This window comes from Corvus hawaiiensis, chromosome 14, assembly GCF_020740725.1.
Source record: "Corvus hawaiiensis isolate bCorHaw1 chromosome 14, bCorHaw1.pri.cur, whole genome shotgun sequence".
Taxonomy (NCBI): domain Eukaryota; kingdom Metazoa; phylum Chordata; class Aves; order Passeriformes; family Corvidae; genus Corvus; species Corvus hawaiiensis.
In genome coordinates this window covers 575,952-587,432 of record NC_063226.1, presented here as the reverse complement: position 1 = coordinate 587,432, position 11,481 = coordinate 575,952, and the positions used below count along the sequence as shown (strand labels likewise).

Genomic DNA, 11,481 nt, shown 5'->3' with positions numbered 1-11,481 from the left:
TTAACGGAAAAAAAGAAGAAAATTGCTTGCTTCACATTCTTTGTTGAAGCAAATGCCAGTCAGAGAATGGGAGCTTTTTCTTTCTCTTATAAAGGCAAAATGGCAAAAGATGTGCAGAAAATGCAGAGTGGTGGGTTTCTTTTTTTTCCTAATACCATCTTTTTCTCACATAAGAATATTTTAGAAACTAGATAAGAATATCTTAAGCTCCTGAGACATTTAATTTCCTGTGATATTTTAAAATCAAAATTACAATCATTATACGAGCACAATTTTTCCTCCTTTCTTTCACGCCTCTGTAGGGTACTGTAAGCACAAGGGCAGCTCCACTGCAGCTGGCTGCCTTCACAAGGGAAGAGCAGCAAACATCTGGCTGCTCTGTGGTGCAATGACAGCCACGATTGAGATGTTAACATTTGCATCACCAGACGAAACCCTTCTTCTTCCATGTTTTATGGACTTCTACAGTCCATAGGTGAGATGTTGCCAGAACTGGTAATGTTCAAAACCCAAAGGACCCAGGGCCGTAGGAAGCAGCTGGGTGGGGCTCTCAGGACTGGTGTTTGATCTGAGATCCCTCTAAGAGCCATGTTTCATGTCTGTATGACATGTCACAGGACCTGTGTTTCATGATTGGATAGCTGAGGATGAGAGGTATGACTTCTAGCCGTTCGGAAAGCAATGGACATTGGATGCTTTTCATTAACTGATGTGAGATTCGGCCCTGCACGCATTGATCTGTTGCTTTCTTACAGGAACACTTTACACCTGAATGCAAGTTCAAAGAATCAGTATTTGAAAACTACTATGTGACATACTCTTCAATGATCTACAGACAGCAACAGTCTGGCCGGGGTTGGTATTTGGGTCTTAACAAAGAAGGAGAAATAATGAAAGGAAACCACGTGAAGAAAAATAAACCTGCAGCACACTTTCTTCCAAAACCCTTAAAAGGTAATTGCTTGGGTTTGCTCCATTTATCTGAACTGATGCTGTCTTGTGTCAGTGTTTAATTGCTGTGCATATATAATTGACATGTCCAGCTGCTTATGTAACAGGAGTGTAATGTGCTTGTAACATGGGGTTGGTCTAAGCAGAGCTCAAACAGGTTAAATCACAACTATGGACAGTGCTACTTCTCTGTTAGTAAGGAAATGCTGATTTTTATCAGCTAAGGTCTGTCCTGCCAGGCTGTGTAAGTGCGGTGGGTAGGTGGCTGGTTTAACTGGGAGACGGAGGAGCCCTGGTTTTCCCCTTCTGTAAAATGTCAGTCCATGGAAGAGGATCTCAGAGGTTCTCAGGGAGTGTTTGAAATGGAAGAAGTCTCCTTGCCATGGGTGTTTGATTCTCTCCTTAGGTTGCATATTGCTGGCTGAAATACCCCAGCATTTCACAGCTGGGCTTTGCCCCCACAGCATGGGCAGCCCGGGACCCGTGCTGATGTTCTGCTCTCTCTTGCTTTGCAGTGGCCATGTACAAAGAGCCTTCTCTCCACGATCTCACAGAGTTCTCCAGATCTGGAAGTGGGACCCCAACAAAGAGCAGAAGCGTTTCAGGAGTGCTAAATGGGGGTAAATCCATGAGCCAAAACGAGTCAACGTAGCCAGGTTCAGGCAAGCCAAGTGCTCTCTAAACAGAACCTTACCTCTGGATGCAGTTGAATTCTTACTCGCAGTCTTTCATCCAAACGTTCAATTGCCCAGGACAAGCCACCGAACTCGCATAGGTCACTCGTTTATCAGCCATTAGATCTCCTGGTTGTCAAAGGATACACCCCAGTAATGTAGAATATGCTTGTGCATATCACAAGGCAGTTGGATAGCCAGACAACACAACTGCGGAAAAAATCTCAGAGAAGAAATGTCCAGCTCTTTCTCTCTCTCACTTTTTCTTTCTCTCTTTCTCTCTCTCTCCTATGCTTTGTGGAAAACGAAACAAAAACATTTCACAGCATTCAGTGCTGATAAGAATTTGCTTTCCAACTCAGAAAAAGACCACTTTTGCTCTTCAAAGGAAATTTTAATGCTTGTATGTTTTATAGGGGCAAACAAAAAACAAATATGTAAACTCTGTTGTTTCCTTGGCTTACCGTTTTATATCTAAGGCTTGATAAAAAAATGTATCCTTTAATTTGGAGTAGTGCAACTTTTTGATTTCTGAACTCCAATGGGTCTTTAAAGCTATGTCTTTAAAAAAATAATTAAAAATTCAGGGTTGGAACTGAGAGTTGGTGTCTCAGGCTCAAGCAAACAGTGTTCTTGTGGTTTTAAACACAATGAAATATAAATTTTTATAGATTTGTAGTTTCTGGTAAAGTTCTTGTGCTAACCCCAGTCTGTAGGAATTGAGTTGTTTTGTTATCCCAAGTGGAAGTTAACAGAAAGGGATAAAATTATCCTCCAGTGTAGATTTCTCTTAATTCCATTTTGTGTGTCATGTTAAACTATCGTTGTGGCTTCTTTTCTAAAGACAGAAACTGTGGAATTAAGGTGACTTAATTTTTTTATAAGAAACGTCTTATTTGTAAAAGTCCTTTCACTGTAACGGGCACGTGAATATTGTGTAGGAGGAAGCGTTAGGACAGGTTACCCCTAAACAACATATACTTATACATGCTATTGGAAACAATTGTTTAAAAAATGTAGTTAGGTTTCCATTTAGGTCATCATGTCTGTTGCATGGGAGAAAGTTGGAATATTGGCATAGAGTTGCATGATGTGTAAGATTTTGTGCATTAATCATTGTTGGATTCTGTGCTCCAAAACTGAATTAGTTCTGTACAGGCAGCTTTCTGCCTGGTACAAAAAAGTTGTTTATTATTTGTTGTATACACAACCATGCACTGAATAAACTATTTATATTAAGATGTACTTTTTAAAAAAGCTTGTTTGATTATATGCTGTACATCCATGATTAATTTTAAGGGAAAAGGGTTGGCAATTAAATTACAAAGTTACAAAAGATACTGTAATGAATGTTCAAAGTCTTTCTGTGTGACGGTCATTCCCCTGTAACGCCATACACTGCAGGAATTCGAACATGTTCTTTGCTTTTGGGTACTGTTGGAGCTGGTCCTGCGTGCCCAGCCGAGATGCTCAAAACACAGCAATGCTCAAGTGTCACCAAGCCTTGGTAATGACCCCCCTGTGCTGCTGGAGCCCCCTGAACTGCACTTGTCTGCTCTGAGCCTCTGCCCTGCTCCGTGTGTGCCCTCCCTGCCAGACTGCCCCGTGCAGCCCCTCCAACCCTGGCACGGGGCTCCAGCAGCTCCAGGCAGCTCCAGCACTGCTCGTGGGCATCACTGCAGGGGCGTTTAGCAGCCAGCTTTATCTGGCCTTGAGGAAAAAGGCTCCCATGCCTTTGCTCTGGAGGGAAAGCATCCCTCTCTCCTGCCTTTTCTCTCTGAAAACATCCAGGAAAACTTTTCTCATGTGCAACATCCAGGCAGCTCTGACAGGTGTGCTTCACTTATCAAGGTGTTCCAAGAAGCCCTAGCCAGGGACAGGTTTTCATCATGGGTGGCTGAAGAACCAGTTCTGGAAGACAATAATGGAAATGGAGGCAAAAATCTACCCCTAATGTTAGATTGAAATCAAAATGAGATACTCTGTTGTCTGCTCTGTGTTCCTCCAACTAGAACAAGCTGGAATTAAACCAGTTTTAAGGTCAGGGCTGAGAGAGGAGGAGATTGTTTCAGATCAAACCTCCTGATTTGTTGTTTCATGACAAATAGTAAATGAAGAGCTCTGGCCTGCTCTTAGAGGGCCCAGGCTTCCACAGGTTGCCTCTTTCCACAGGGTGAAGAAAGTGGGAGCATATCCAGTGCCACAGAAATCCTTAAAAATTAAACATGTGGTCATGATTGCTCCAGAGGTTTTGATAACTCAGTGGGCCTGGATCATCTCTTCCCTTCAACTAAATGTGGGATGTCCTTGGGGAACATTTTCTGAACCCTCCCATCCCCAAACATCAAACTCATTCAGGTACATGTTCCAAAAAAGGAGTCTTGAGTGCCTTAGGAACATAAAGCCTGATTTGAAAATAGGCATATTTGTAGCAAAGCTAGTTCAGTGCTGAGTGTTTACTGCCCTAGAGGTAACTGGAGCTCTGCTGCTTTGCTTTATAGCTGCATATTCCTGTTACTCTCCATCCTCAGTACTCCAGCCCTGAAGATCATCTGCAGCAGAAGGAAAATTCTTGTCTCACAGATCATCCCTTCTGAGCTCTGTAGTCTGACCCATCTTTTGTGTTTATGTTGGTGTCAGCTGTGAGCATTCACTGCCAAATCTCTTGTTCCAAAGCTTTCTGATATACCAGGCTAACAAAGGCCACTCTTGGCTGGAGATGAGGAGAGAGATGTGGTGATAGATGAGTCATAAACAGATGTTTCTGACAATTACATTAAATTTCTGACAAACCGGCTCCAACAATATTTTTCCTTCAGATTACTGAGGACTGAAAAGGTAATAATCCTGATAAAGTGCTGATAGTAGACAAAAGATTATGTACTCTATGAGCAAAGTGGGGAGGGTTACATGTAGTCTCTGGAGCCATAATTAGGATTTAATAAGGAAAGTTAAGAGTTAAATGTGACTTAACAGACAGTGAGTGAAGGTAATATTCTGCTCCAGACAGCAAAGTTAAGACAAGAATGTTGCTTCATCAGAGCACCAGACGGAGGAGTCAGACTCCAGAATATTTATTTGTCTTTCAGCACCCATCAATTAGAAAGTTACATGCACTACTTTCTGCCTGGCTGTGAGCCACTGACCATCTGCAGAACAGGGTCTGGGGCCCTTCTGGCATTGCCAAGGGGGTGGTGATGCCTTTCCCGTGCCCGTTCTGCTGTGCTGCCCCTCCAGCAGTGCTGCCCACAGCCCGGGGGCTGGAGCTGCTCGGGAGCTGCGAACCCCTCACCTGGCAGAGCCCCGAGCCACGCGGGGGCTGTGCAGACTAATGCCACCTGCCAGCCCCAGGGGAAACAGGTCAGCCCTGAAGCTGGCAGGAATGGTGCTGGGAGTACAGCTCGGGCGAGGCACAGCTGCTGCCTTCTTGTGTTCCCCTGGGAGAGCTGAGCTGCTTCCTCGAGGGTCTGTGCAGGGGGCTCGGACACTGCTGCTTGGCCTGGTTTGGGGGTGAGGGAGAGTGGGAAGAGTTCTTCTCTGTATCACAGAGATCTTTGGTTTTTCTTTTCCTTTTTTGTTTTAATTTACCTCATGCTACCTCATAGCATGGTTGTATCTCCGTAGCCACTTGCTCAGCCATGTTCATCAATGGAAGACAATTCCCTCTTTGGGGAAAACATGCCCAGGCCAGCCCAGGGAAGAGCAGTGCCCCTCCTGCAGCACCGCCCACTGTCCCCAGCGCTGTGTTCCCGTGAGATAAAGGCGGTGTGACGAGCTCAGGGATGCTGTGGCACCCAGGCCTCTCCCCAGTTGAGCACCAGTGTGGAGCCAGGTCTGGCAGAGCTCTGCTGTGTCTTGAGTATTTCTGCTGGAGGCCAGGGCCAGCTCTAATGGGTTTAAATGTCTCCCTGACATATCCTTGACCAGGACACTTTTGCAGGACAGAATCTGTACGTAACAACCTCCTATCTTCTAATAAATAATTCTCTCTTAAACAAACTCCCTCTTGCCTGGGCTCTGATTTTTTATCACTGCAGATAGGGCAGAGCAAGGGCTCTCTGCTCCACTGCCACTACTACACCATGGCTTAGCTTTCCCTGGGATAGAGACCCTTCTGTATTAAAATTGTCCTTTCCCCGTCTTCCTGAACCAGAGAGGGGCAACTTGAGTGGTCAACCCAAGACCAACAAAGATGGATGCTTCAGTTTTCTGTAGCCTCATCATGGTCATTGAAGGACCCCAAAAGTGTGATGCATTCTACCAGCTCAGAGAATGGCTACTCAAAATGCTGGAGCTCAGTTTCCTCCTTGATGTAAGACCAAGACAAAACCCACCATGGTTTTGTCTGACTTTGGCTCTGAAAAAGGACATATAAGTACAGTAGAAAGCCTATTTAAAATAAGTTAATTTTTTAGGGAAAAGACCTGTCATGCAATTTATCCTGAATAACTCCAGCTTTGGCCTTTTTTCAGCAACTTTAGGGGGAGATGTCCTTGACAACATAAAATTTCGAATTCACAGAGTAAATTTTTAAGACACTCCCTTCCCTGGCATGAGTGACCAGAGCTGTGGGGCCCTGGTTCATGCCTTTTGGATAGCAGGTCCTGAAATGAGCTGGGTTTGCTGCTGTCCAATGGCTTTTATTGCTGATCAGCTCCAGTAGCACATCTTACCCTGCTTTGAGGACATACCACATCAGTTTGGGGGGCACTCAGTCACCTTCTGCAGCTCCTCTCAAGGGGAAGTTTAAATATTAAAGGAAAACCCAAACTTGAAACACATTTTACATTAATCAGAGAAATTGATGTAATAAATTATTCTATCTCATCAGGAATTAGAAGACAACTTACAGGTTTCCCTTCAAAGATCATTATTAATGATTTGAAATTTAAGAGTCTTAAATACCACGTATGGAAAACTACTTTCAAGCACTCGTAGGCCTAATTTTTTTCCCCAGGTATGTTTGGCTTGTCACCTAAATTCAATACTTGGGGGGCAGGATGAATGCCTTATGTCCCAGGGGTTTCTCAGCACTGCATGTTTTCTGAGCTTGTCTCCTGGCAGAGGACAGGGTCACAGGTCCACACACCACCAGGGCCATCACATCTGTATTAGGAGGAAGAGCTGTCCCTGTCCTGCCATTTGTAGTGCCCAGATCTGGGGTTTGATGAGCTGGTGCTGGGCTGGGCTGGGCTGTCTGTGGCACACCTCGGGGACACACAGCAGCCTGGCAGCGCTTTTCTGCTCCGTCTCTGCTCCTGCAGGGACACGTCTCGGCTCAGGGCAGGCTCCCAGGGGAGCCTGGGGGGAATCTGGAGGCTTTTCAGAGAAAAGAAGTGCTCAGGCACTGACAGTGAAGTGCTGCTGAACAGCCACGGCAGCAGCAGCAGCGCTGGGAGGACCATGGCTGGTGCCTGTAAAAAGGAATTCATTAGTGAATAGCCTGCAAAGCTCTGAATTTATCATCATTCTTCACCCACACCTCAAGGAAAACCTTAGTACAAATAATGCCCTATCCCACTTGGGTGAGCAGATCATTCTTTCGCCCTTCCTTTGAGTATTGACCTAATTCAGTTTATGAATGTGGTTGTACAAAGGAGGGCCCTGCACTCGGAGTCGGGGCACAGATTCCATTGTCCAAACCTTGCAGCATCAAAGTTTCCTATAGACAAGAACCCAGAGCCGGTTTATTCTTTTCAAACAATGCTGTATAGAACTTGAGGGAACCTCTAGCGAGGTCTGAGACAAAGTCAGTGTCTTTTCCGTACTGTGAGCTCAGGATCAGCCCTGCAAAAAGAACCTCAGGGAGACACATCTGTGGAAGAAAAAGCTTTCAGACACCCTCTGAAGAGGAACAGGAAAAAGAAAAGGTGTAAAAGAGTTTACACTGAGTAGTGTTGTACACAGAAACCCTCCAAGGGCACTTGGAGCATCCCCAGTGCTGCACACGTTTGTGCCAGGGGAGGGCTGAGGGGGATAAAATGTCCAAAGGAGAGTGACCCATGCTGAGGGGTGTTCTGGGGACAGTGGCTTCACCCCATGTTTCTCCAGGTTCCTCTTATGTTCTACTAAGGATGTTTTAGAGCAATGGAGTAAAAGTTTCACTTTCCTGATGATGAAAAGAACAAGGCCAATAAAGGGAAGCAAAAGAGGAGATGGAACCCAAGGACTGGGGAGTGGGGCACGTTCTGCATGGAAAGCAATAACACCACTGCCATTCACTGGGTCCAGCAGGACTGAGCTCACACCCTGACCAAGACAGGACAGCAAAATAGCCAGGCACCGTTCAGATGCCTCTGCTGTGTCTCAAGGCCTGATCCTAATCTCAGTCTCAGCATACACCAGCATTCCGCTAAGTCTGGAGTTCCCTGCTGGTTTGAAGTGCCTTTATCTACACCAACATTTCACTCTGTTGCTGAAGAACCTTAGACATTACCTCATGCATAAGTATGTAACAGTGTTAATCTAGGAAATATTTTTAGATAACAAAATCAACTGGTTCAAAACTTAATTAATCCTATTTCCTTCCCAAATGATTACCTTCAAATGGTACTTGAAATAGTTTTACTTCCCCCATTGTCTCTCTAATATACTGATGAACTTTTCCTTCTGAGCTTCTCCTTGTTTTAATTGTCTGCTCATCCAACCATCCCTTCTGATAACTAAGCAAGTTAATAATATAGAGTGATCTTTAAAAATTAAACTCCTTTTCTTGTTAAACAAAAGCAGAACTTTGTTGTTGTTTAAAGGTGTGGGGGTTTTTTTTGCTTTCTTAATTTAAAAGAACAATTAACTGCATTTGGAAGTAGTGGCAACACTTGAGAAGCCATCTGCCACAGAGTTGGTGAAAGTATTATTTTACATTAACTACAAAGGTTTTGCATTAGATAATAATATGAGATTTTTTTCTCGGGAGTTTCAATCAGCAGATCTCATGATTACATAATTAGGGTTGACTGAGCAAAACAAGAGCAAAGGAAATCATAAAGCAGGTGGGATTATGGATGCTGCTCTTGCCAGCTAGTGTCCTCTTCTGCTTGGATGATCCCTCCAGCTCAGCCTGTGACACATCACAAATCTCATCTTCCTGGTCATGAACGCTTGGTGCTGTTGCAGCCTTTTCTGCACAGCCCATCAGCATCCCACACGCTCGACGCAGGCCGGGCACGTGGCAGCTGCTGTGGCAGGTCCGGGACACCCCTGCTGCCATGCACAGCCAGCACCTCACCAGGGTTTCCCACTGGAGATCCCTTGCTGAGGGTCCTTCTCCTCCCCAGTGTGGCCCCTCACAAGCTGCAGTTTGCAGAGCAGGAGACTACACCTCCCCACTCACACACCTGGCTGCAGCAGAGCTTTGGCTGCTCACCCAGTGCACAGCACATCCCTCTGTGGCAGGTTACCGAGCCAGCTCTGAATCAGCGGCATTTTCAGCAGAGACAAAGGCAGAATTCTCCCATCAGACAGACAGCAGCCCACTCAGGGTTTAAATTCTGCTTAGGAGGAAAATGTGTTAAGCACACACTGTATTAAATACACACACTGACACACACAAATATGTATGAAAGATACAGACACAAATACATCCATACATAGATTGCAGATAGTTAGAGCTATGTACAGCAGTTCATGTTTTTCATGTTGAAGATCCCTGGCAAACAGCCTGAACTGGTGAGAACGGGGCCAGCACCAGCGAGCTCAAAGAACACCTTGTGCTGTGAAGCAGGCTTAGAGCACACAGCAATCCACCTTGACAAGGTAGTAAACCAGCAAATGCTTGGGAGATGAAAACCCTGTCCAGTCTTGTTCATGCAAGCACTTCCAAAAGCCAAACAATGCCCTGGCTACTGGCTGACCCCTCTTGTGAGTGGGAAGGGAGCCATGCTTTGCTAGAAGTCTTTTATTTCTTGATCAAAGTTTGCAGTGAGAAAGGCTTTGAACAATCAGGGTGGAGTGCAGTGGTGAAGAATTGCTCAGCTGTGGCATAAAAGAGGAAACCAGACTCCAGTCCCTTGGCCACTACAAGAAGGAGAGGAGGCAGCTGCTAAAACTTCAAAAAAGCTGCACAAAGATCTTAAGTCTTTGAAGGCTGCCATGGAAATGCAGAAGGGTTTAAGATGCTGACAAAGATTACAGAGCTGGATGGAGCTTGCCAGGCCAGATGAGACAAGAGGTGGGGAAAAGGTTAATCACCAGAAGGGTTAAAGGAAATTAAAAGTATATGTGCAAGAAAGTGCTGGGAAGAGATAGTAGACCTAGGAATAACCACTGAGTGGGATGGCATTAATGATGACTTCAAAAGTGATGAAAAAGTTACTGAAGGTTGGGCTGCCTACAGACCTAGACATTTGTCTTGGTACAAGAAGCCTTCATTAAATGCCAATAAAACTTCCAGCTGCCGGGTTCTGAACCACCAAAGCTGATCTCTGCTCTGATTGCCCAGAGCCCAGGCTAAGTCACCTCCTTGCCCTCCTGCAAAATGGGTCTGTGAGCAAAAATCACTGCAGCTACAGAAAGGTCAACGAAAACGAATGAGCTCATCAAGCCTGAGTGTATTGCATCCTGAAACAAACAGGTGAGTGGCTGAGCAGCAGTGGCTTTAACTGGTTTTTATTTATTGTCTAAACCTTGGGCTAAACCCGTGTAATTTCTGTATAACCAGAAGGAAACCATGGATTTGTACTTGGAATTTGTAATCAGATGGTCTGTGTTGGTTCACATCAGCAATAGATAACAGACTCTGCCAAACACCTCACCTGTGTCCAAGCTGGGCTGTGAATCTATCAGCAGAATCAAATAAGAGTTTAGCAGCAAACATGTAAATTCCCCTGTCTCGTGTCTCTTAGAACAAAAACATCCTAATCCAAATGGCTCAAGTATCATCTGCCCTTCTTAAAAGCGAATGTTGTGCTACAAAATAAAGTGATGCATGCCTAAAAGTGCATGAAAAAGAGAGAGAACATGGGTAAAAAAGGAAAGGCAAAACATTTTAGGCATGAAAGACAATTGCACATGAATTACTTTTAAAGCCCTTGTTCCTTTTAAAAATCCAATCTGAACCCCCGTGTGGAACACTGGAGCTGCAGATTACAGGGAGACATCTGGACAACGTGGCCCTGCCTTGCTGCACTGCACGTGGCAAGAGGCAGTGAGGAAGATAAACAAACAAGGAAATTTGTCTCTTTTGAAAACCTGATGAAGAGATAAATTAATTAGAACAAATAACTGTAGAATAAACATTTTCTTCTTGCTGTATAATAATGCATCAGGGATGAACGAGATGAGGAGGCAGCTCAGCTGTGCACAGCTTGGGAGCCCCGAGGTTGGGCAGTGGATCTGATGGCCACAGTCTAGTCTGGCTCATCAGCCTCTAAAAGAGATTCATTGGGCTCAGCACACCTGGAATTAGACCTTGCTGTGGTCAAAGAGATTTGTCTGCTGCCTGCATAAGGCTAGCACGAAATGCAGTGCAGTAAAACACCACATTATACTGTTCCCAGCTCTCTCACTGATGTCAGAAAATGGCCCAGCCAGTGCTGTGAGGGAGGAAAATGTGCTGTTCTTCATGTGTGTGAATGTACCAGGCTTTGGGGGTAACCTTTTCAGTTCTTTGTGTATTCATCACCTGCAGCCAAAGAGGGTGGGAGAGTGAAATTCCCTGCAAGAACCCAGCCTTGGCCTCAGTGGCTGAGCCCTCATTTGAGCAGGACCGTGATGTTCTGATGAAGGTGCTGTCAAACCACTCAGGGAGCGCTGCTTTGAAAGTAACCGTGATATTTAAAACCTGTGACCTTTTAAAAAGTGTAAGATCTGGCTTAAAGGGCAGCCTTCCTCAAATAAATGACTCTGAAACCTCTTA

At 45.0% G+C, this 11,481-nt stretch overlaps 1 protein-coding gene across 6 annotated transcripts in view; it reads left to right on the top strand.

The window, feature by feature from the left end:
- Positions 1 to 5,624, top strand: part of FGF13 (fibroblast growth factor 13) — a 241,296-nt gene extending 235,672 nt beyond the window's left edge. For all 6 annotated transcript variants that reach the window (XM_048318585.1, XM_048318590.1, XM_048318587.1 and 3 more), the window contains 2 exons: positions 756 to 954; positions 1,467 to 5,624. In XM_048318585.1, coding sequence (XP_048174542.1) covers positions 756 to 954; positions 1,467 to 1,603 — 336 coding nt within the window. In that variant the 3' untranslated portion in view covers positions 1,604 to 5,624. The remainder of the gene's footprint in view (positions 1 to 755; positions 955 to 1,466) is intronic.
- Positions 5,625 to 11,481: the final 5,857 nt, after the last annotated feature.